A 23237-nucleotide genomic window follows, 5' to 3' on the forward strand; every position below is an offset into this window, starting at 1 on the left:
ATAACCATTAAATTTATAATTAAATTATATTTTATTTTATTCTAATCTTTAATGTAAATCTATTAAAAAATTTTGATTTTAAATATTTAAGGATCAATTTACTATTTCAATAATTACTGTCCACTATCAACCACTGCGATAAACCTCTAACAATGAGTAAAACTATCATTTCGAGTGAAAATAAAAATAAAATAAAATAACACTTATTTTGAGGAACCGAGCTTAAAATAATAATAATAAATTATACATAATTTAAAAAATTAAATTCACTATCATTTTGTATTAAGCAACTGACCGACAACTTAGCTTAAGAACCATTAGGATAATTATTCAAACCCGTTAAGAACGAGAAATAAAAATGGAAATAGGATCGAAAGTCTGATCTTCGTTTATAACCGTTTAAATAGGATCCAAACTATCGATTAATAACTAAAAAAGATGGAAAATATATAATTAAATAAATTTTGTAAATAAGATAAAGTATACTCTCATAATCAAATCCTTTACATATATCTAAAATATACTTCTTAACTAATTATTAAAATATATTATCTAAATATCATATTTTAGTAAAACTCGATAAATTAAAATAATTTTTTTAATAAAATTCAAAGGAAAGAAAGAGATATGAACATAGCTCAACTAATTACGGTCAATAGTGTTTTACTGTAATATTGAGTTTAATAACAGCTCTCAAATGAACCAAATCCATATTCTCGGTTTGCATAATCCCAAACCCCTTAACGAACCGGAAAAAACCGGTTCCGGAAACCACTCCAAATTCCCTTTCCTTCAACGTGAACAAATCCGAGCCCTGAATCTCCAAACTACTCCCTCTGAACTCGCCGCCGGTGAAAATCACCGAGAATACCATATACAGTCCTTTTCCGTCCGATTGAGAGTTTATGTACATACCTTGCGCCCTTCCGATCTCTCTCGAGTCGATCCTCGGCCCTTCCGTCACCGGATCGTCGACCACGATTAGGGTTCCGAACTCCAGAACGTTCGATTCCGATCCTTTTCTGCCGCCGACTGCGATCGCCGATGCGTCTTCTCCGGTGAAGTAGTCGTGGACGTAGATGACGATGTTCGTCTGGTTCGATTGGGGCTTGAAGAGGTTCGGGAAGCCATTGGAGCACAGGATCGCGAGGATCGCGAGGATCGCGAGGAGGAGGGAGTTCGTGAAGGTGAGGAGATTTGAAATCGCCATTGATTTGATCGATCTGAAATTGAAGATGGAAGGTTTGTTTGTTTGTTTATCATTCAATTTTTTTGTTCTCTTTTTTGGTGAATATTCCTCTGGTTTGATCATTTTGATGCTTTGGAAACTCTGTTTGTTCACTTCTACTTCTTTCAAGTGCTCTGTTTTCAATTGTTTAAGTGCATAATTTGGCTTTACTTTTGGCGTTTTTTGTTTTGTCACCTTTTATCTCTCTCTCTCTCTCTAAAATAATACAAATTAAATGACAAAATGAGAGATTCGCTAAGCTTATATGACCTCGGTTAAGGATCCGAGCTTGGTTGACTTTAAAAAGCTTCGATTTAGTAGAGACAGAGTGGATATTTTTTTCTTGATCTGAGTTTGGTTCAACTTAAAAAAAAAAACGTCAATTTAGTAGAGATAAAAAAGCTTAGTTCGATTAAGGGGAGAACGTACTTTGTTTGATGAGAGGTGTTGGATGAGAGTCCCACGTCGACTGATTTAGGGAATGATCATGAATTTATAATCAATGAATACATCTCCGGTGTGAGGCATTTTGATGAAACCCAAAGCAAAACCATGAGAGCTTATTATAATATCATACCATTGTAAAGAGTCGTGTTCTTTTGACAGTAAGCCATTTTGGGGAAACCCAAAGCAAAACCACAAGAGCTTATGCTCAAAGTGTATAATAACGTACCATTGTGAAGAGTCGTATTCTTTTGACGGTAAGCCATTTTGGGGAAACCCAAAACAAAACCACGAGAGCTTATGCTCAAAGTGTATAATATCATACCATTGTGAAGTGTCGTGTTCCGAAGTATTTTTTTCGAGAAACTATTTTTATAGGTTTTATTCTATTTTTTTTTTAATTAGGCTTATAAATACCATTTATAAGAATTTGTTTAATTATTCTATTATCTATTATTTATATATATTTTTAAAAATTTAATCTAAAATTTGACAACTAAAAAAATAAAAAATTTGTTTTTTATTTTTATTTTTAGACTTTAATTAAGAGTTCAATTATTTTAAAAATAAATAAAAATATATATTATGGAGAAACGACAAGAAAAGTTAACAAATTTTTTAAAAATAAAAAATAAAATAGTTACGAAATTGGTCTTAATTTTAAAATTTTAGTTTGGATTTAAAAAAAAAAAAAGATAGGTAATAATAAGATAAGGAGACAATGCCACGTATGCAAGAATTTCATTGACTCGATGGTGACTCAGTACCAGCTTTTACGAAGAATCGCTCCCAACTCGGTATCGGATATTTATCTGCAGAATATCAAATATCCACAAAATCAACCAACAAAATTCCTCCACGTGGTATAAAATCTACCTCAAAGGATTAAAGTGCACAGCCACTCCACTAACTGCCACGTGGACAAGCTCACACCAGTCACATTTAGCCACCAGAATCCCGAATATACCCTTTCAAGTCTTCCACTTTAGAAAGGCGTACAGACGGTACTACGTGAAGGGCAGAAACGTAATTTCCCATCACTCTTCTTCTTCTCCAGAGCACGTACGAAAGCAAAATCACAGAGCTGAATCCGTTGAACAAATTCCAGAGAGAAAAAAAGAAAAAAAAAAAAAAAAATGCAAGTCTTCTCTTCATCTCCTTCAACCACAAGCTTCAATCTGTTCTCTTCATCTCAAAATCCGAACAATCTCTCGAAATACAGATGCAAAAATTTGATTATACCTCTCCATTTCGCTCCGAGCTCCCTCTCCGTTTGCTGTTCTTCGAGGGAGTCCTCGACGGCGGTTCTCTCCTCCGATCGGTCGTTGGACGGCGAGAACAGAGAGGCGTCGGAGGAGGTTCTTAGAGTTCGGCGGCCGGTAATGGAGTTTACCGGTGAAGATTCCGGCGACGGCGAGGAGGCGGAAGATGAGAGTTCTTCGGTGATAGAACTAGGGCTAGCGGAGATTGCGAAGAAGATGCCGATATTTGAACCGGAGAATCGGGTGGATTCGAGTGCCCTAGAAAGGCCGCTGATTATCAATTTGGATTTGGCGTTGTACAAAGCGAAGATGATGGCGAGGAATTTTCTGTATGATGAAGCACGGCAAGTCCTTCAGAAGGTATTTTTCTCTCAGAAATTTAGGATTCCTTTATTAATCTTAATCCTTCGTAACTTCACAAATTTAGTTTTTGGTTCTATCATATATGAAATTCAAAAAGTAAGAAGCATTTTTTTATAATAAAATATTGGGGCTGAATTTAGCGCGTGATTTGGTTGGGAAAGTGTATAGATAAATGGCCGGAGGATGGGCGGGCATACGTAGCATTGGGGAAGATGTTGAGCAAGCAAATGAAAGCAGCCGACGCCAGAGCTGTGTATGAGAGAGGCTGCCAAGCCACCCAAGGCGAGAACTCCTACATTTGGCAGGTCAGTTTGAATCCTGCCTTTTATGAGCCCAAAGTTATCTCTCTAGTTTTTCCTGATGGCAGTAATAATAAGCTCTTGATTGAAGGTTGATTCAAAGTTATGTTAGGAACCACGACTCTCTATACTTGTATGATATTATCCACTTTAAGCATAATCTCTCATAGTTTTACTTTTGGTTTCTCCCAAAAGGCATCATACCAATGGAGATGTATTCCTTACTTATAAATCCAGGATCGTCTTCTTAATTAGCCAATGTGGGATTCCCTCCCAACAATCCTCTCTCGAACAAAATACACCATAGAGCCTTCCCTGAGACCTATAGAGCTCTTGAACAGCCTCTCCTTAATTGAGGCTCGACTCCTTTCTCTGGAGCCCTCGAACAAAGTACTCCCTTTGTTCGACATTTGAGGATTCTATTGACATAACTAAGTTAAGGGCATGATTATGATACCATGTTAAGAATCACGAACTTCCACAATAGTATGATATTGTCCACTTTGAGCATACGTTCTCATGGATTTGCTTTTAGGTGCCTCAAAAGATCTCATGCTAATGGAGATGTATTCCTTACTTATAAATCCATTAATCGTCCTCTTTATTAGCTAATGTGGAACTCCCTCTCAACAATCTTCAACCGGTTATATGCTAAATTTAGGGACTTAAAACCCTTGTTGTCTCTCGAAGCGGAGTAGGGCTGTCTTGAAGACGAGTAGAGTGGAGTGTGAAAAAAAAAAATCATTTTGTGTAAAACTAATACACCAATTCATAAGCAGTCTTGGTCAAGGAAGCCAACCGAAACCGACCCGCTTACCCCTTGATAGACCAAAAAAAAAACAAGCTGAATTGGGGCTATAATGAAATATTTGGAAACAGGTTTATGTTACATCTTCTCAAATCTTAGCCACTAATTGCACACTTGATATAGTGCTGGGCTGTTCTGGAGAGCAGGATGGGGAATATCAGGAAAGCAAGAGAGCTCTTTGATGCAGCCACAGTAGCCAACAAGAAGCACATTGCCGCATGGCATGGCTGGGCTGTGCTAGAGCTAAAGCAGGGGAACCTCAAGAAGGCCAGGAATCTACTAGCCAAAGGCCTCAAATACTGTGGTGGGAATGAGTATATCTATCAAACACTCGCCCTGCTCGAAGCCAAATCGAATCGATACGAGCAGGCGCGTTATTTGTTTAAGCAGGCTACCAAGTGCAACCCCAAAAGCTGTGCTAGTTGGCTTGTAAGTTCTTTTACACCCCATTTTCCATTGCCCTGATTCTGTTTTGAAATTTGATCATTACTTTCATCTCCCAAATCCCCTCAGTAATTTGGACATGATCATGGTATGGCAGGCATGGGCTCAGCTGGAGATGCAGCGGGAGAACAACCTTCTTGCTAGACAACTGTTTGAGGTGATTTTGATTTCCCTTTTCTTGTTTAACTGTTGATGAGTTCTTAGTAGATCCTTTCATTTCCCTCATTAACAAGTTCATTTGTTTCTTTGTTACCTAGAAAGCCATCCAGGCGAGCCCCAAGAACAGGTTTGCGTGGCACATATGGGGGCTCTTTGAAGCTAATATAGGAAATATCGAGAAGGGAAGGAAACTTTTAAAGATAGGCCATGTCCTAAATCCAAGAGACCCTGTTCTTCTTCAGTCTCTTGGTTTATTAGAGTATAAGAACTCCTCTGCAAGCCTGGCTCGAGTTTTGTTTAGGAGAGCATCTGAACTGGACCCCAAGCACCAACCAGTGTGGATTGTATGTTAATATCCATTCCCTTGTAGAAGGATTTTCCACTCAAACTCTGATCAGATCTTTTGTTGGGGTTCCATTTTTCTTGACAAAACTTAAACCATGGCTTATGCAGGCTTGGGGATGGATGGAATGGAAAGAAGGTAACATAGGGAAAGCAAGGGAGCTGTATCAAAGAGCATTGTTGATTGACTCAGCTAGTGAGAGTGCAGCTCGATGCCTTCAGGTAGACAAATGCTAGTTGTTGAATTATAAATTTGGTTTCAAAATTTGGATGGTTGGCCAAAGCAGGCCGATTTTGACATTGTAACGGTCTCACCATTAGTAGATATTGTCCTCTTTGGGCTTTCCCTCTTGGGCTTCCCTTCAAAATTTTTAAATGCGTTTACTATAGAGAGGATCTAGCCCTACTTTGACCAGTGCTTCGCATTGTCTGGTGACTGACTTTGATTCCATTTGTAACAGCCCAAGTACATATCGCTGTTAGCCTTATAGTTTTAAAACACATCTGTTAGGGAGAGGTTTCCATACTCTTATAAAGAATCCTTAGTTCCCCTCTCCAACTAATGTGCGATCTCACAGTCCACCCTCTTTGGAGTCCCAGTAACCTCAATGGCACATGGTTTGAAACCTGGTTCTTATACCATTTGTAACAGTTCAAGCCCACCACTAGCAGATGTTGTCCTCTTTGAACGGTGTGCCAACAAAGACGTTGGACTCCCAAGAGGGAGGATTGTGAGAGACACATTTTAAAACCGTAAGACTAACGACGATATGTAACGGGCCAAAGTGGACAAAATTTGTTAGCGGTGGGCTTGGACTGTTACAAATGGTATCATAGCCAGGTTATTGGACAGTGTGCCAGCAAGGACACTGGCCCCCAAGAAGGGTGGATTGTGAGATCCCACATTAGTTGGAGAGAAGAACGAAGCATTCTACCTTTCCCTAGCAAACACGCTTTAAAACCGTAAAGTTGATAGCGATACATAACGGGCCAAAATGGACTAGCAGTGGGCTGTCGTACAGACAGACACAAGATGGATGAATGGTAGAAGGAAGTAGAAAATGATAGGAATACTTGTTGGAGTTATGTTCTAATTTTGTTATCAAAGTTCGAGAACCTTTAATTCAGGCTTGGAATCAAAATATTACTTACTTTGATTGCTTTAATACAGGCTTGGGGTGTTCTAGAACAGAGAGCAGGCAACCTATCAGCAGCTAGAAGATTATATAGATCCTCTCTAAGCATAAACTCTCAGAGTTATGTAACATGGATGACCTGGGCAGCACTGGAAGATGATCAAGGGAACGCAATCCGAGCGGAGGAAATTCGAAATCTATACTTCCAGCAGGTCAGAACCTTAATTTTTTGAAATTTGAGTTAGTTTTTCTGAACCATTGGTAAGTAAATGAAGGCTGTGTTGCAACAGAGAACAGAAGTTGTGGATGATGCCTCGTGGGTTATGGGGATCTTAGACGTTATTGACCCAGCACTTGATAGCATAAAGAGGCTGTTGAAGCTGGAGCAAGACCCCTTCGCCATGTCAAGAGTAGCAGATGTAGGCGCTAGAAACGCCTCATTAGACGACTCGGCTGCCTCCTCTAGTGTGGCTGACAGTGAAACTGGGTTTGATTTGGATGCCTTTATGATGAAAAAGTTGTCGATAGACACGTCGAAACTCGAAATTCAACTCGAAACAACTCGACCCAAAAGATTTAAGTATCAAAGAAGTCAAATGAGATCAGAAAACAGACCAGAAATGGCTGTTTCAGAGAGCCAAAGAACAGCATCTTCATCTACTTGAGGATCGATCTTATAGTTCATTCCAGAGAAAACAAGGTTCTTAATGGAACAAATGTTTTGTACGTCTAAGCTTCCCTCATTCATAAAGTTGTTATTATAGCTGCAGGGATCAAGGAAGAAAACACTTCTTTGATGGAGTTCTACATGTCTAAAAGAAGCCATAATGTAAATAACTTTGTAAGTTTATAATTCTTGATGTTCTCTGAGTCTGATCTCTAGTGCTTCTTAATGGTTTGAGGATACAGATTAGATTGAATCAACTTATTTTAGTTTAGTTAATTTTAAATAAATGAAAAATAGTTAGGTAGCTTCATGATTTTTTTCAGGATCGACATGGTTGAATCGAATCAACCTAATTTTTTAACATACTATCCATGTAACAATCCAAACTCACTATTGTTTTCTTTGGGTTTTCCATTTCGAGTTTCTTCTAAAGGTTTTAAAACGTGTCTACTAGGAAATGGTTTTTACACTAATACAAATAAGGTTTCGTTCCATTCTCTATCCGATATGGGATCTCACAATCCACCCCCTTAGGGATCCAACGTCCTCGTTAGTACTCTACCCGGTACGACTATGATACCATTTCTTGTGTGTGTCATCCTTGCATGGGGGCCTAATCTTTTTTGTGTCGTTCCAATTTTTTCAGATGTCTCATAAGGAAGTAAATAGTGAGATCTGAGATCAGTGCCTAATAAGGGAGAGAGAAATGAAACATTATTTATTTATAGCTTGAAGGAAAAGACGAAAGAGAACAAAATTTATTTATAGCGGAAAAGACAAAGAGAACAATATACATTATTTATATATAATCGGAAGGAAAATACCAAAGAGAACAATATACATTATTTATATATAATCGGAAGGAAAATACCAAAGAGAACAATATCGAATGAGACGCTCTAATTATATAAACATATTTAAGTTATAAACCATCATTCAAGTTTGAAAAATAAATGAATATATGTCTTGTAACATTAATATTTTATTTTTATTAAAAAAAATAATTAAATAACCAATCTATATAAAAAATTGAGTTTCTTATTAAAAAAATGGCGTCAGTGTAGGCATAGGAAAACCGCGCAAATTTGGCAATCATCTTCCCGCTGAAAATGAACCTCAAATATAGGGCGTAGAAATGGCTTAATCTGGACGTGAGCTTGACTCGAAGTCGATGATACTCAAGAATGTCTTCTTCTCGTGGTCGACATTTCAATTCGGACGAGGCCGGTGGAAACTCGGCCATGGAGTTGAACGATCGCCGGCGGCTTCAGGAAGAAGAAGATGATGATCCGTTTCTTAAATTTATCGATTATGCGAGGTCTGTGCTAGCATTTGAAGACGAAGAAGACTTCGATCCTAATGTTAAAGGAACGGAGACCTATACGCCGGGTTGGAGTTGGATCGCCTCTCGGGTCCTCAGAACTTGTATCGCCTACTCCAGTTCTGTTACCCCTGCGATTTTGCTATCCGAGCTCTCGCAGGTACTGTGAATTCAAACTTCATTAAGGTTAATTATTTCGATTGTAGGGAAACTTTGAACAATCAAATGAAGAAGTGTTATTAATTGCCTGACTTTCCTATCTAAGGTAACTGCAAAGTGAGGACTACCTAAAATGTTGAATGTTACACAATTAGACTAAAGATTCCACGAGTTTAATGGAAGTTCTTGGTTACTAGTTTGAATTTGTAGCAGTAGGCCACCCGAGTTCCTTTTTATTTTATACACCCACTTATTAACAATTCATTCGTAGCGGGGAGAAGAAGAGCCCATGCTCTAAATGAGGGATGAATACTCGATGTTCATGGCTTGCTTCTAGGTTTTTGAAGTCAATCTCTCCTTAAGATTTCTTGATCCAATTGTGGTTCTATTGGTTTTCTGAAGTATTAGGCATCGCATATGGGCCAACCTCGAGTGATCTAGATTGCACCCTTACCCCATACAGCTTTTTAGTGTCCTCCCAATGTTCCTTTCAATTCAGTATCTCATCAGCTGAAAGGCTATTTCAACAGTCAATTACGCAATTATCCAAGTGAGAAATGTTTGGTTCCGTCCCAAGCTTCATAGTATAGATTGGAAACAAGAAATCCACGGGTGATGAAGGCATACGTTTCTTCTCTAGGTGGAAAATGCATTCTGGACTTCCTTATCCCTCCTGTCCAGTGCCCCTAAATTGTAACTCGTTAGCTTAGGAAGAATACATTGTTTTCCATAGCATAAAATTGTTTACGCTAATGTAACCTGATTCACGAGGTTTCCTTGTGGTGGGAGTTGGTATAACCCCTGAAATTTTGATAAGAGATGGTATGGAAAAAAAGTGGTTTAGTTGAGGTAAAACATGGTGCATAACGTGGTATCTTGGAGAGAGCTAATAAGCTGAATGATTGGTAAAAACCAGGCAAAGTTATCTATACCCTTGAACAACTACACCTAACCCTTATGGTAAGGGGTCAAAGTTTGTGCCTGATTTAGATGGAGAAGACAAAGTACAGTAGTTGATAGATATTGTGCAACTTGAGTAAGTCTGAAAAAGAACAGTAACTAAATGGTTTATATAAACAATGATTAGTTTCACTTCTGATGTTTCTTAAAAAAAAAAAAAAATACCGGTTCCACTTCTTGTTACCAACTAAGATGATATAAATTAACCTTTCACAGTTCTATTCTACAAGATAGTTATTTGGGTAGTGATTTTTGTTTTGAAGGCCTGGTCTGAGCAACACAGAATTGGGGCTCCCAAGAAAATACCTGAATGTATTAATCAGTTGAAGAAGAAGAATAGAAGAAAGAAGCTCCCGAAAACAGTTACTATTGACTCCATATATGAGAAGAATTTCCTATCTTTAAGCAGCGTTTTGGAAGCTGTTATTGTTGAAGAATTTATTCTTCCAGGTACTTCTATCTCCCATTTTAAGCTGATGATTGTAATTTTAGCAATGTTCTTGTTGCTCTTCCAAATCAATTATACATGACTAAAATGCTAATATATTTGTAGCTTGAGGAAAGGGTTTCTGAAACTGAAACACACATATTCATAGTACTAGTTAATTTACTCAATAATATATAGATATATCTTTCTTTGGGACGACCTTCGTTTGTTTGTTTGTTTTTTTTTTATAATTTTTTTGGAACTACTTAAGTTCAGGTGTTGTTTCCCTAGTTCGACTGTTTAGATGTCATTATACAAACAAGGATCTGAATCTTTTATCAACATGATTTTCTTAAGGTACAAATATACACATGCTTACTTTGGGGGATTTTTGGAGCTCTAATACGATTGATCTCTATCTCCATTGTAGGTAATACTGCTACCCTTCAGATCTATTTATCATGCAATAAAAACCATGTGGAATGAATGTATTCTGAATGGCCATTTGTTTGCTTAATTAGAAGATCCTTTCAGTGGTATTACTGCACTGCACTCTTTTTGTGCCACATTAGTTTGAACAAACCAGCTTGCATTTGAAAAATGAACACAAAAAATCCACCAAAGAAAAATGAAGGCCAGCTAAAAGTGAGGAACACAAGAAAATGTTTATTAAAGAGAAACTGTAGTATGAACCCAAAAAAAAAAAAAAAACGTTAACATGCACAAAACCCCACATCTCCTCCTACAAGTTATCTAACCCCATGAAAGTTATTGGTTTCTTTCCACCCAAATATGCCATAAATGATGAACAAAATTAGCTTGCCAAAGCAAATTACCTTTCTCCTTGAACAAAGAATTCAAAATGACCTCATCGTCCATTGAATGCGTGACCTCTGAATAACAAAAATATCAGATGTCTGCTACATACAACCCATGACTCAAAAGCAGGTGGGTATAGTCACAGTAAGCGATTAAGATCTTTTGCATTGCACTTGTACCCGACACGCCAATTCAAACCAAGGACAAGAGGAGAGGCTTTCATGCTGAGATATAAGATGTTGATTCTCTCCTGAGCCACAAACCAATAATTTATCTTTTTCTTGAAGGTATAAGATGAAACCAACTGAATGTACCAAGACAAGCTATTGCAGATACTTGAAGGATCAGTAGACCAATAGACCACACTCATGAATTGGTACATTTGAATAGAAATTGATTGATTGGATCAAAGAAAGGAGAGAGACTAACTCGTCTATTGGTACATTTGAAGGATCAATGGACCACACTCAACAATTGGTACATTGAATAAAAATTGATTGATTGGTTTGAATAGTAAGTTTTTTAGAACTCAAGGATACAGTTGAACAACTCATAGAACAAATCCTTATTTAACTAAGGTTGTGAATCCAATGATACAGTTGCTGGATATGAATGCTTGATTTTGTATTGCATATTGACATTAAAGCATGCCCGAATCACTTCATTTTTTTTTAATTAATTAATTAATTTATTTATTTTTAGTTTTTATCCCTAAATATCGACTTCCATTTCCATAGTTTCATCTTGATTTGAGGTTTTGTTACGACTCTACAACTGCACAGAACTTGCTATCTTCATATTTCATGGAAGAACAAGTAAAACATGAATCTTTGATGGCAGATTCTATGACTTAGTTGGTGGAATTTTGAAAAAAGGGAGGCAAATATTTTTAACTGGATGCTATCTTCGTGCTGCCAGTGGCGGATCCGGTCATCCACGACTTCTACCAACTGAATACCTTATCATATTGTTAGATGAGGTTGTCAAAATGGCTTTTCTAGCTACCAGAATCAATATTATAATTTTTGTTTTTTTTTTTTGCATATGCACAGTGACTATCTTCTATTTATTATAGGAAGAGGATGATGATGTAATACTTCTAGGAGCTCAATTTTGTTCCGATTCCTTTTCTTCTGTTTCTCTTGACGCCGTCAATAAAGGGACTACATATTCATTATATGCAAGGCAAGATATACAACTTTTTCTCCAGTTTTATCCATCTCCATCTAAACTGGTTTCTTATCCTGCAATGAGCTAGAGGCTGAATTGACCAAATAAATCAGTTTTCACAGAGGGTGGATTTGTCCAATAATGAACTAAATAATGGTTGTCTTATATTCAATATTTTCAGGATTGAGTCTATTGGTCCAATAGAAATTCATGAGAAGACTAACGGCTTACAGATGATACAAATTAGTCTTCTTGATAATGATGGTTTCAAGCTAAAGTTTCTCTTATGGGGTGAACAGGTGATACTAGCCAATCTTCTAAGGTGAGTCTTTTAAGTTGATATTAGTTATTCAGGAATATTCTTATATGATTATATCAACATAACAGTTCCCATTTCAACAGTGTTGGTAGCTTGCTTGCCCTTGATAGACCATATATTGCTACTGTAAACGAGAATGGCCTTGGAACAAGTGATGAGCTTTGTCTTGAATATGGTAGTGCAACACAGTTATATTTGGTGCCTTGCATTCAGCATGAGGAGCAAGTGTGTTGTAGATTCCCACCTTTTCTACACTGCACACACACACACAAACTTAAAAACACTTTCTATTTCTTGAATCTCATTAATATATAAATATTTTACTACACAGGTATGTGTTTTAACACAGAATATAAGCCAAGCTTCAAGGACGCTTGGTACATCATATCCTACTCAGGATCCCCGAGTTTCTCAAGTTTCCTTGCCGTGCGATTCACATGGGACAATTGATTTTGGTAATTATCCTTTTCGGGTGAGTTTAACTTCTAATCATAATCTTAATGTATGGATGGCATTTGTGTTCTTTTTCTTGAATAAGTAGTAGTTACAACGGACAAATGACATTTATAATGTCTCTTGCAACCCCATTATTCCATGTACAGTTTCATACACCTGTGGAATTTATACCTGACTCTGGTTATATCATAAATTGATTCAGAATGGTCCACGCATTTAGCTCCTGTCAGTTTTTTGTAATCCTTCTGTAGTATAAAGTTCATAATTATCTGATTTTACAAGATGCAAAAGGTAAAAGCCAATTTATGCCTTACAAAATTCTGATGTTAAAATTCTGAGAAATTCACTTGACATATTATAGATGACAGGTCTAATTGCTACAGTATTAATCTTCAGATCCCATATCACCAAGCATTTATTTTTTCTTTGTTTGCCAAACAACTAATTGCAATTACTTGAATTGTGATTCTGTAAAAAATTTCTTTCATTCTGAAGTCTGTCTCATTTACTTTACGGAGATGAATCTTAATTTTTCATGCTATTTGTGAAGTTTACAGTCTTTTGTGGTCGACCTTCAAGACAAGATGACTGGCATTAGCTTATATGGTATCATTATAGATATAGTAAATGAAAGAAATACCACAGAAGCTGTTTTCTCTATGAGAATTGAAGATAACACCGGACAAATTTCGGCAAAGTTGCATTTCGTGAGATCTTGGTATGGACATTTTCGTTGCCTAACTTCTAATTTCTGAGTTTTATGAGTCTGGATTTTGCATGGCTCTTCAAATAACAAAAACTTCTCATCTCATACTTCTACTCATTTTCTGAGTTCCTCTTTCATTTTTCCTTTTTTTATTCCCCTTCTTGTAAAAGGTCGCTGGGAAGGGTAGGCGTTGGACATACAGTATATATCAGTGGCCTGACATGCACCATAAAGAAGAATAAGTGAGCTAATTCAAACTCTTTATCCAGTTATCTAGTAAATAAATTGGAAGTATTGGATCATTTGAAATGTTTCCAGAAATAAATAATTTGCCTTCGATTTGAGGTTTCTCTCCTTGTAAAAATTTTGGTGATTTATTCATGGCATTTCTAATTTGATTTGATTTCTTTTCTTTTGAAGCTTGGAGGCTTTATGGATTGAGAATCATGTTGGAGCTTCTTTTGTCAACCTTAGCTGCTTGCCAGCATTGTTAACCTCATCTTGTCTTCATAAAATTTCACGACTTTCTGATCTTACCAGCAACTCTCATGGTACAAAGGTAAAGTTTTTTCTTTTCCTTCTCCTTTTTCGGACTATATTATGTTATGTTTGATAAGAAACTTTCTGTAAGAAAATGGAAGAGATAACCTAGAGGCTGAGGGAAGAGGGAGAAAGGTCCTTGTTGAAGAACCTCTACACACACAAAAAATAGGTGCCCTGATATTGAGTTTCAAGAAGAAGACTGATAACAAATATCTTGAACGGGGCATTTCAGTTTGTCATAAATAATTCAAGAACACAATATATATATATTTTTCTTCAACGTTAAGGGGTTGGATTTCTATCCATCCATCAGGACCGCAAGGGAGCTCTCATCGTACATTTCCATGAAACCGTAGCTGTCTCGATAAGCTACCGGGCTGAAAGGATTTCTCGGAGCCATTCATCTATATCCTTGGAGAACAAGTGAAGCAAATCTCCTGCAAAATAAACTCCATACCTCTGTTGCTTAGGATCAGCCAATTAGGAGTTCCTCATTCTTATAACATAATACATGAGCAACAAACCTTAGGAGAGGGAGCTGAATGATCAATGAGGTTTCTCTTTTTGCAACCTTTGTAGAGTGATTAGGGAAATTTTTGTTCTTCGTTCGCACCTAGCCTCACAGCTATGCTTCCAAAATCGAATCTCGAAAAATACATTCAAAGTTGGAATTTTCTTCCCTCGTTTTTCTAATATCTCACCTCTATCAGCTGTGATTTTTATTTTGTTTCTCCAAATCTCCTTGACAGGTGTGTCGAGTTCGGCTTGACCAAGTTTCACATTGTCATGTTAGTACGAAATTTTTGCATGCAAATTGTGGTCATTTTGTTGAGGAGACACCCGGCAGAACTGAGTGCAGCTTCTGTCGTTGTGAATGCAAGTCCGAGCTGGTTCGTACATTCGACCTGAAAATCACCCTTGCAGATGATACTGCAAAAATCTTTGCTTGCTGTACAGGTCAAACTGCTGCAGAGTTGTTGCAAATATCTCCTGATGAATTCTGTGAACTACCGGAGGTAAAGACTGAACTTAAAATAATGCTTTAAAGAAAAAAAGCTTATGCTTCAAAACCACCAGTACAGGTGAAAATAGCTTTTGTTTAATAACAAAGAATAAGTTGCTAGTATAGTTCTCTAAAGCTGCCAAAAAAGATGCTTACGGCCGCTCTATGCCACATGATAATGACATTCCGACCTTTATCACAACGATATTCTTTGACTTCGACCTCATTGCTATTTATGTTTAGATTTGAGTTTTTTTCTTTCTGAAAGGTGGTATAGTAATTCGATTGAAGAGTAATGATCATATGTTTCAAATTATTATCATGCATACATGATGACCTGATCATGAGAATCATTATTTAATCTGAATTCTTATGTTTAGTCAGATTCATCCACTGCCCGTATTCCTAAAAGTTGGTTCTAACTTTGTAGGAAGAACAAGTAATGTATCCATCATCACTCGAGAACGAAAGTTTTGTGGTTGCAATAGTGAATTGCAGGAGGCAAACTAGCAAATGTGGAGATAACGTCTATTCTGTTAATGATCCACTTTCGTGGGAGATTACTCGTGCACTGAAGTGTGAATGATATTGCCTCATCTTTCTAACCGTGGCTGTTGCAGGAGGTCAAGTTGTTCATTTCAATGTGTTAGATTTCACCGTTTAGAGGTTTAAAGAGGTTCGAATAACTTACGTGGACATGTTGAACTCAAAAAATTAGCCAACTCGTCGAGTTCACCAGAGTGAGGAGTCCATATTATTATAAAGGTACCACATTTCTAGTCTCACTATTTTGAATTTGGCAATGTTTTGGTCTCTTAGGCTACTATGTTCTTTGTTTTGTATTTGTAATGATTTAGTTTTTAATATTAATAAATGACTTTTAATAGATAATCAATATAATAGATAATTAAATACTTAAATAGATTATCAAATGCTAACAATATAATAGATAAATCAAAATTTATAAATTGGAATAAGATATAAATAGAAAAATAATACAAAAAATAACTTCAATTAAAAGTCCACTCACTGGGCTGAACAAGATGAGCCAAGATCATCCCCCCTTCCTTGTCACCATCCATTTATGTAGATTATTGAGGGAGATAATAATCCTCTACACCGCAGCCTACAGCTTTAAGTTTCAAACTAAACCTCCACCGTTGATTTCGGATAAATTTATAACTAGTGCTTATTTGTTTTTCTATTTACTCTTTTCCACACTTTTTTTTTAAAGCTTTCTTATTTGGACAAATAAATTTTTATTATTGGATAAAAATTAGGTTTTTTATGTTCTAATATTTTTAGCTTATTTTTTTTATTTAATAAATTCAAATCTATAATTTATTAACTAAAATTAAATGTCAAACAGGGACAACGATTATATCACTTATTCTAACCTAAAAAAAACTAGTCAGCTGCATGAAAATCGTAACTCGTGAACAATTCAAACATATGAATGAGATTCGAGTCATATTTGCGAGAAAATATTTTTAAAAATGTGAGCTTGAAAATGCATTTTTTTAAACAATTTGTACGAAAACAATGTTATAGGCTTGAAGCAAATAAACAACAACCACAATGTTTGTTATAGCATTATAACCGAGGTAGGAAGAATTGACAACTAGTCACATTCCGTACCGCACATTTTGAGACATTTTAACCATAATAAAAAATGGTTTGGAACGGGCATGACATGATTGAGACATCTGATACGCGCCACATACATCACGTCTTGGATAAACATAATCATGACACTATGGTAAATATCATCAATTTTTCATCTTAAATCAATCATTTGTGTAAACACGTTTTTAAAAGGCAAGTGTATTGGGGAACACAATCTTTCCCTACGCCCGTCCGCAGAGGATAATACATCCTAGATACCAATTTTCACTCCCATTCAATAGTTATTTCCTGTGGTGGAGTCTTTGCCCCTGAAATTGCGGTGCGCCCCTTCTTCCAATTCCTCTGATAGAATAAGCTCTCCCAACATTCATTCTCATTCACAGTTCCACGGGAAGTAAGAGAACACCAGAAAATGGACGGTGAACGGAGAGTCGGAGTGGCGGTGGATTTCTCCTCCTGCAGCAGAAAAGCTCTCAAATGGGCTATCGATAACATTATCCGCAAGGGCGATTTTTTGGTTCTCATCACTGTTCGTCCTGACGGTGGTTATGAAGACGGCGAGATGCAGCTCTGGCGAACCACCGGATCTCGTAAGATATTCTTTCATCGCTTATTCTATCGCCGGAGATTACGCATGCACTTGTTCGATCGCACCGCAAACATTTTTCGTGGTTGCTGATGTTGTTGCTCTGTTCACTGTTTGAACAAACTCGGTGTCGAATTCGTTTTCGGTTTGGTTTTATGTTCTTGATGGTTTGGCGGTATGTTTTCTGTTTTGCAGCGCTTATTCCTATGGTTGAATTTGCCGATCCTCACACCTTGAAGAAGTACGGGATTAAGCCTGATGCTGAAACTATTGACATTGTGACGACTGCGGCGGCGCAGAAGGAGGTGATTGTTTTATCTTTGTGTTTTTGTTTACCGTTTTTTTGTGGTGTTTATGGAATTCATCGCGATGATTTGGATTTTTTCTGTAATGAGAGCAGATCACTGTGTTGCTTAAGATTTATTGGGGAGATGCTCGTGAGAAGATTTGTGAAGCGATTGATCATATTCCTATTAGCTGTCTTGTGATCGGAAACAGAGGTCTTGGCAAGATTAAGAGGTTAGAGCGAACTCTCTTTTTGTTGTTTAAATCAGCTTTTGGTTGATTTTACAAGAAATGATTGGATTTTTTTCTTTTCCTTCCAAACTTTTATATTTCCTTACTCCATTGTTGTGGATGAATTGTTTTTTACAACCATAAAAGCTGTTCTTTCTTAGAAAATGGCCGTGTTTCATAAGAAATTAGATGAGTATTTGAAACTATAAGATTGGCTCTATAGAACAATTTGCAGAAACTGTTTTGGATAGAACATATCAAATGGTTCTTGGATCTTCTCTCAGTATACTTGCTTTACTTAGGCCGATGGGCATCTTGCTTTATCCATTTTTGGAGAGGAAAGATAATTATAATGTTATGAATAGAAGTGAAATTCTGATTGCTAAAAATTACAGATTTTTTGGGTTATGAAAAGTAGTTGTCTGCTCCCTTGAGCTTATACGAGATAGATCGAATGTAGATGACCATTCCAACCATGGTCGGCTGTTAATCATGGATGCGAATGTTTCGATAACTCATGATGTAAGATGAAATGTTAGATAATTAGTCTAGTTTAATTACTATTAGTTTAGAGATTACTGTTAATGTTAGTTTAGTGGTTACTTGTTTTGGGTTTATTTAGTTGTTTGTGTGAGATCCCAACTGAGGTGAATGAGTGCTAACGAGGATGCTTGCCCCGAAGGGGGTGGGTTGTGAGATCCCACCTCGGTTGGAAAAGGGAACGAAACATTTTTTATAAAGGGTGTGGGAACCTTTCCGTAGCGCATTTTAATCGGGGAGGTCTGAAAGGAAAAGAACCATCTACATTAGATGTTAAATACATTATACCAACATAAACTTCGGTGTTGAATAATGTGGGTACTCGTGGGATGTACATGATTTTAAGTCAATCTAGAAAGTTTATTATGGTATTTGGTTATGAATAGAGGGAGTGGGAAAGGTTGAAGGAAGGCAATTATTAATGGCTTTAGTGAGAGTGGTCGAGAAACGGGGGTGCTCCAAGTACCTCGAATTTGCAACCGGGTGGGTTCGACTGTGTCGATGTTTGAATTTGACGAGATTTGTGTATGCAATTTTGACAGGGCCATATTGGGGAGCGTAAGCAACTATGTGGTGAACAATGGTGCCTGTCCAGTGACTGTAGTGAAGAAAATAGATAACGAGAACTGATCGCTCCATCGCCACAACACTCTTGAATCTCCATTTTCTCGTTCAAATTTTCTGATTATGTGTTTGTTTTGTGAATTGGAAATGTGTATGTTGATGGCCTTAGTTTCTGTTTTGTTTATTAAAATGTTTGTCAAATAATGGGAAGCTCTTCATGGATGGGGTGTTTGTAATAGGATGAATGATGATTTAGAGACTGGTTTGGGAGTGTTCTTCAAAACAATTTTCTGTTCAATAACAATATTCTTTTTTCATTCTCTTTTTTTTTTTTTTCTTTCTTCATGTTTTGTTTGTTGTTTGTATATGACTTGTTGTTAATAATAATTGAAGTGATTTTAATCATGGGATGATCTTTGCTTTTATTAATCATCTAAAACTATTCTTAAAACATTTTACATGCCACCTGATCTTGATAAGACTTGATAAATTCCTATGTGTAATTTTGAGATATCGACTTGGCACAAATTAATAGATTGATGTACACAAACTAACCATTGAATAGCGGGTTCAAATAGAAAGATTAGAAGGGATCAAAAGAGAAGACGGTATGATAATATGATATGATGACAATGCTGCAGTTGTTATTGATTACGAAGGAAATCCAAAAAGATCTTTTGATGCGATTCAAAAGGAACTTTCCGAGAATTGTGAGAGTTAAATTTCACTAAAATAATTTCATTTGAACTTTCCGAGAATTGTGACAGTTAAATTTCACTAAAATAATTTCATTAGCACCTGAAGTATTATTATAAGATGAGAGCGTGAGATAGTTAATAGTATTTAAATGAAATTAATTAGTAAAGTGTGTATCATGTAATAACCTTTTAAAATTAATAACTAAAATTAATGTTCTTAAAAAATTAACAACTATTTAATAAATTAATATTCAATTAGAAATAATTATAAAATTTTAAGAAAAAAAAAATTATGAAGTGAAACATATATTAGTCTTATTTCGGGGATAATATCTAATAATCTTAATTTTTAATTCCAAAATAAGCTCTAATAGTTTATAATTAAACTGATAAAAATCATTTTGACTAAAATGATTTTAGCAAAGAAATAAATAAAGGTATAGCTTGTGAAATACCAAAATTGCCCCTAAAATCACGAACACAATTCTCAGCCCCTAAGTCATTTTCTTTCTATTTTGGCTGTGCTCTCATTTTTTTGTCTTTTGGATGATTAATAGTAAAGCTTATAGATACTATAAATTGTTTTTTTCTTTTTCTTTTTTTAATTAAAAAAAAAAAAAACAAAGAAAGAAAATTATGTGTATTATTTTTAGGAAATGAATGGAGAAAAATTGAAAAACTAAAGAACACAACACTACTATTAATCTTCCAAAAGGAAGAAAAGAAGACTTCATCATGTTCTCAAAACCAATTGTAATTATATGGTAACACCATGTACATAAAATAGACGGCCAAAATATTTAAAAGGGTTTTTAGGCACACTGCTTTAAGCCAAGCATTTTTTTTTTCTCTCTTGCATATGTTACTATTATAGCTACAAATAATGGAAGCGGGCGGCAGGATCACAAGACATAGGATTGCCTTTTCCTAGTCCAATGATAACGAAATTCAAATTTACGCTAATGACTCTAATCATGATACACATAAGAAGGAGCCTTGTGTCTAGCAGCGGCGGACATTTCTGTGATCTTATTAAGATTCATCCATGAACACTGATCCATGAGTGCTTGCTTTGATGAACTTCTTCAGCAACAGAACTACAATTGCAAGAGTGAGCCCCACAGCAGCCCATGTGAACAACCGGTCATCGGCAGGTTTATTGACTCTCGTCTCTGTTCTCAACTGCACGGCGGGGCGATCAGATGGCGCCTCTCTTGCTGCTGCTTGTTGGAGATTGGTATTTATAGATGTCTCCTCTGGTATGGCTTCCTCGACGATCCTGTCGCTTATGGGTGGATTCTGTTGCTCTACCACAGCAGCTGCAAGTTCAGCGGGTTCAGAAGTTACCTCAACATCAGGCTCTTTGTTAGCAGGTTTCTCCTCGGAGTCATCTGGAGAACTCGGTTGAGGGGCAGGCGGCGCCTTACTCAGCAAATATTCATGAATCTGTGATGTTAAAGAAGCTCATGAATGAACAATGAAATTCAATATGCTATTCAACAGGGTATGAAATATCAACAGAACTTGGAAATACCTCGTCAATTAGCTTTTGACGTTCAGGAGTACCAAATTTGGGGGCTGCTTCTCGAGATTTGATGGCCAATACCCGTCTTTCTTCCTTCTTGTAGTCCAGGGAACCAAGAGCGCCATTTGGGTTTGTGGGCATGAAAGCAATTAATGCAACCAAGGCAGTGCGTACTGACAAGCAGCAATCAACAAAAAGGGAAGGGAGGAAAAGAACAAGAAGGATCAGAGAATGTGGAAGTGGAACCTAAAGCAACTTAAGTAGAAACCAGACAATGCCATCCTTGTTAATGTGTGAGTAAGAATTCAAAGTATGTTCTTTTCAGTCAAAAATCTTAAGCCTAAATCAGTTGAGTTATGTTTAAGTTAGGAATTATATACATTGTGAGATCCCACGTCGGTTGGAGAGGGAAACGAAACATTCACAAGGATCTAGAAACCTCCCTATGAGAGGCTCAAAGAGGACAATATCGTGGATTTTGGTTGTTACATACTCGGAACAATGTAATAAGACAAGCTGGATAAAGAATACAAAGAACTCACCACTCCATGACGGTTGCCAATGCTCGGGATGATGGTTCGATATGCTTAAGCAAATCTTTGTTTGGGTTTCAAAACGCCCATTTGGCTGAAAGAAAGGAATTGACATTGAGCAGCCCATCAACACAACAGAAGAGAATCAACAAAAAGGGAAATAAGTAGAGGAAAAGAGATTGCTATCTTACGGTTAACAACATGAACGAAGGTGGCTTGAATGGATATTCAGATGGCAATTGGATACGTCCATGGTATATCCCACCCTCAAATTCACTATCACCAGGTCCGCGGATGGCGAATTGCCATTCAAATATGTTATCCTGAAAAACCAACATTTAGCCTTAAATTCAACAGAAGGATGTTCGACAAAAGCCTTACGTTCTAAAGTATTTAAGAAAATAAAATTATGCAGATAATACCAGAACTGGTGTTCGTTTTTCTTTTCTTTTTCCAGATGCAATTATGTCGATACAATTATGAGAATACCATATGATGCATGAACACATATGCAAATTCTGGACCCAGTCGAGATACCTACGCAATTATTAACATAACTAGAGAGAGCAAGGGTTTAAAAATCAAAGAACAGTCCCAAATTTTCAATTTTCAGCTGTCCAAAAAAATTCCAAACATACAAAACTGGAATGAAATCCACAAACACTCGTTAATATTTCCATTTTCATCCTTAGAACCCTAGAAATTCATATGCAAGCAACGGCAGACACCAGCAGATTTGAACTATAAAATAACGTCAAATTAATACTTAATTTCAACCACAATTCCACGCGTATCAGATCATTTGAATAGTCGGAAACAATCATAGTGAATCAATTCATTCAACAAAAATACGAAAAACCATTAAAATGTAAACAGAACAAAAAAAAAAAAAAAAAAAAAAAACCGCTAGGTTAAGTTTCAAAATAGACATGGAAATCCAGGGAAATTCAAAAGCAACGAACCTCGAGAGGCAGACTCATGAAATCATCAGAAGGATTAGCCTGCATCTCCTTGACCTCCCGAAGGATCCTCTTCACCGCAGGGTTCTTCAAATTGTACTTATCCTCCGCCATATCTTTTCAAATAACTCGCAGATCCGATCCGACTGCAACCGCCACCCGATCACGAGACGAAAAATTATCCGATCGAGAACGGTGAAAAAAAAAAAACTCAACCTAAAACCAGACGAGAGGATTTGAATCGAAATCAAAGCCAATCCGTAGAAATTGAACGGGAACAGCAATTTATGGGCACGGAGGAAGGGGAGCGAAAGAACAAAAGTCGGCTATTAACACGCCACGTCATTTTTTGCTTGTTCGTTGACGTGTCTTCCATTTATTGGCTCGTGAAAAGTAACTAGTTTGTTTTCTTTTTCGGTTAAATTAACAAATTATGGCTAATTTATAAATCTATAATTGAACATAACTTAATGGCAAATTAAAACGTATTTATCTATATTTATATTTATTGTTTAATTTTTAAAAAAATATGATTTAGTTAGTAATATATTTTATTTTATTTTTATGAGTTATTCTCGATGGCCCCATGACAGATATTCCGGTCTTGCTTGTCCCGTGTTGTCTATGGTTGCATGTCCGTTCCAAACCCTTTTCA

General features: G+C 36.6%; 4 protein-coding genes, 1 long non-coding RNA gene and 1 pseudogene across 5 annotated transcripts; 3 read left to right on the forward strand and 3 right to left on the reverse strand.

Annotated features, from left to right (window-relative positions):
• Positions 1-634: 634 nt before the first annotated feature.
• On the reverse strand, positions 635-1231 carry LOC111801049 (dirigent protein 11 pseudogene; annotated as a pseudogene).
• Positions 1232-2709: 1478 nt separating this feature from the next.
• On the forward strand, positions 2710-7355 carry HCF107 (high chlorophyll fluorescent 107). The gene is made up of 8 exons (XM_023685014.2): positions 2710-3294; positions 3459-3602; positions 4528-4833; positions 4946-5005; positions 5106-5351; positions 5461-5571; positions 6521-6697; positions 6776-7355. The coding sequence occupies exons 1-8, from the start codon at positions 2809-2811 to the stop codon at positions 7148-7150; spliced, it is 1905 nt and encodes a 634-aa protein (XP_023540782.1). The 5' UTR covers positions 2710-2808; the 3' UTR covers positions 7151-7355.
• An 841-nt stretch (positions 7356-8196) lies between these two features.
• LOC111799677 (Nucleic acid-binding proteins superfamily) lies at positions 8197-15823 on the forward strand. The gene is made up of 13 exons (XM_023683115.2): positions 8197-8633; positions 9856-10042; positions 10377-10449; positions 11679-11817; positions 11914-12023; positions 12190-12330; positions 12411-12552; positions 12659-12799; positions 13341-13501; positions 13660-13731; positions 13910-14048; positions 14782-15048; positions 15466-15823. Exons 1-13 carry the CDS (start codon positions 8337-8339, stop codon positions 15619-15621), a joined length of 2025 nt encoding a protein of 674 aa, XP_023538883.1. The 5' UTR covers positions 8197-8336; the 3' UTR covers positions 15622-15823.
• Positions 14243-14772, reverse strand: LOC111799679 (uncharacterized). Its single transcript, XR_002815875.2, has 2 exons — positions 14557-14772; positions 14243-14469 (listed from the first exon to the last, which is right to left on the reverse strand). It is a non-coding gene; the product is annotated as an uncharacterized LOC111799679 (long non-coding RNA).
• A 1131-nt stretch (positions 15824-16954) lies between the features above and the next one.
• LOC111801164 (universal stress protein PHOS32) lies at positions 16955-19184 on the forward strand. The gene is made up of 4 exons (XM_023685159.2): positions 16955-17251; positions 17443-17552; positions 17648-17766; positions 18846-19184. The coding sequence occupies exons 1-4, from the start codon at positions 17074-17076 to the stop codon at positions 18931-18933; spliced, it is 495 nt and encodes a 164-aa protein (XP_023540927.1). The 5' UTR covers positions 16955-17073; the 3' UTR covers positions 18934-19184.
• Positions 19185-20301: 1117 nt separating this feature from the next.
• On the reverse strand, positions 20302-22846 carry LOC111800970 (ubiquitin-conjugating enzyme E2 32). The gene is made up of 5 exons (XM_023684908.2): positions 22586-22846; positions 21815-21946; positions 21633-21717; positions 21100-21263; positions 20302-21011 (listed from the first exon to the last, which is right to left on the reverse strand). The coding sequence occupies exons 1-5, from the start codon at positions 22694-22696 to the stop codon at positions 20598-20600; spliced, it is 906 nt and encodes a 301-aa protein (XP_023540676.1). The 5' UTR covers positions 22697-22846; the 3' UTR covers positions 20302-20597.
• Between the last annotated feature and the right edge of the window lie 391 nt (positions 22847-23237).

This window comes from Cucurbita pepo, chromosome 8, assembly GCF_057944985.1.
Source record: "Cucurbita pepo subsp. pepo isolate OVF chromosome 8, ASM5794498v1, whole genome shotgun sequence".
NCBI lineage: Eukaryota > Viridiplantae > Streptophyta > Magnoliopsida > Cucurbitales > Cucurbitaceae > Cucurbita > Cucurbita pepo.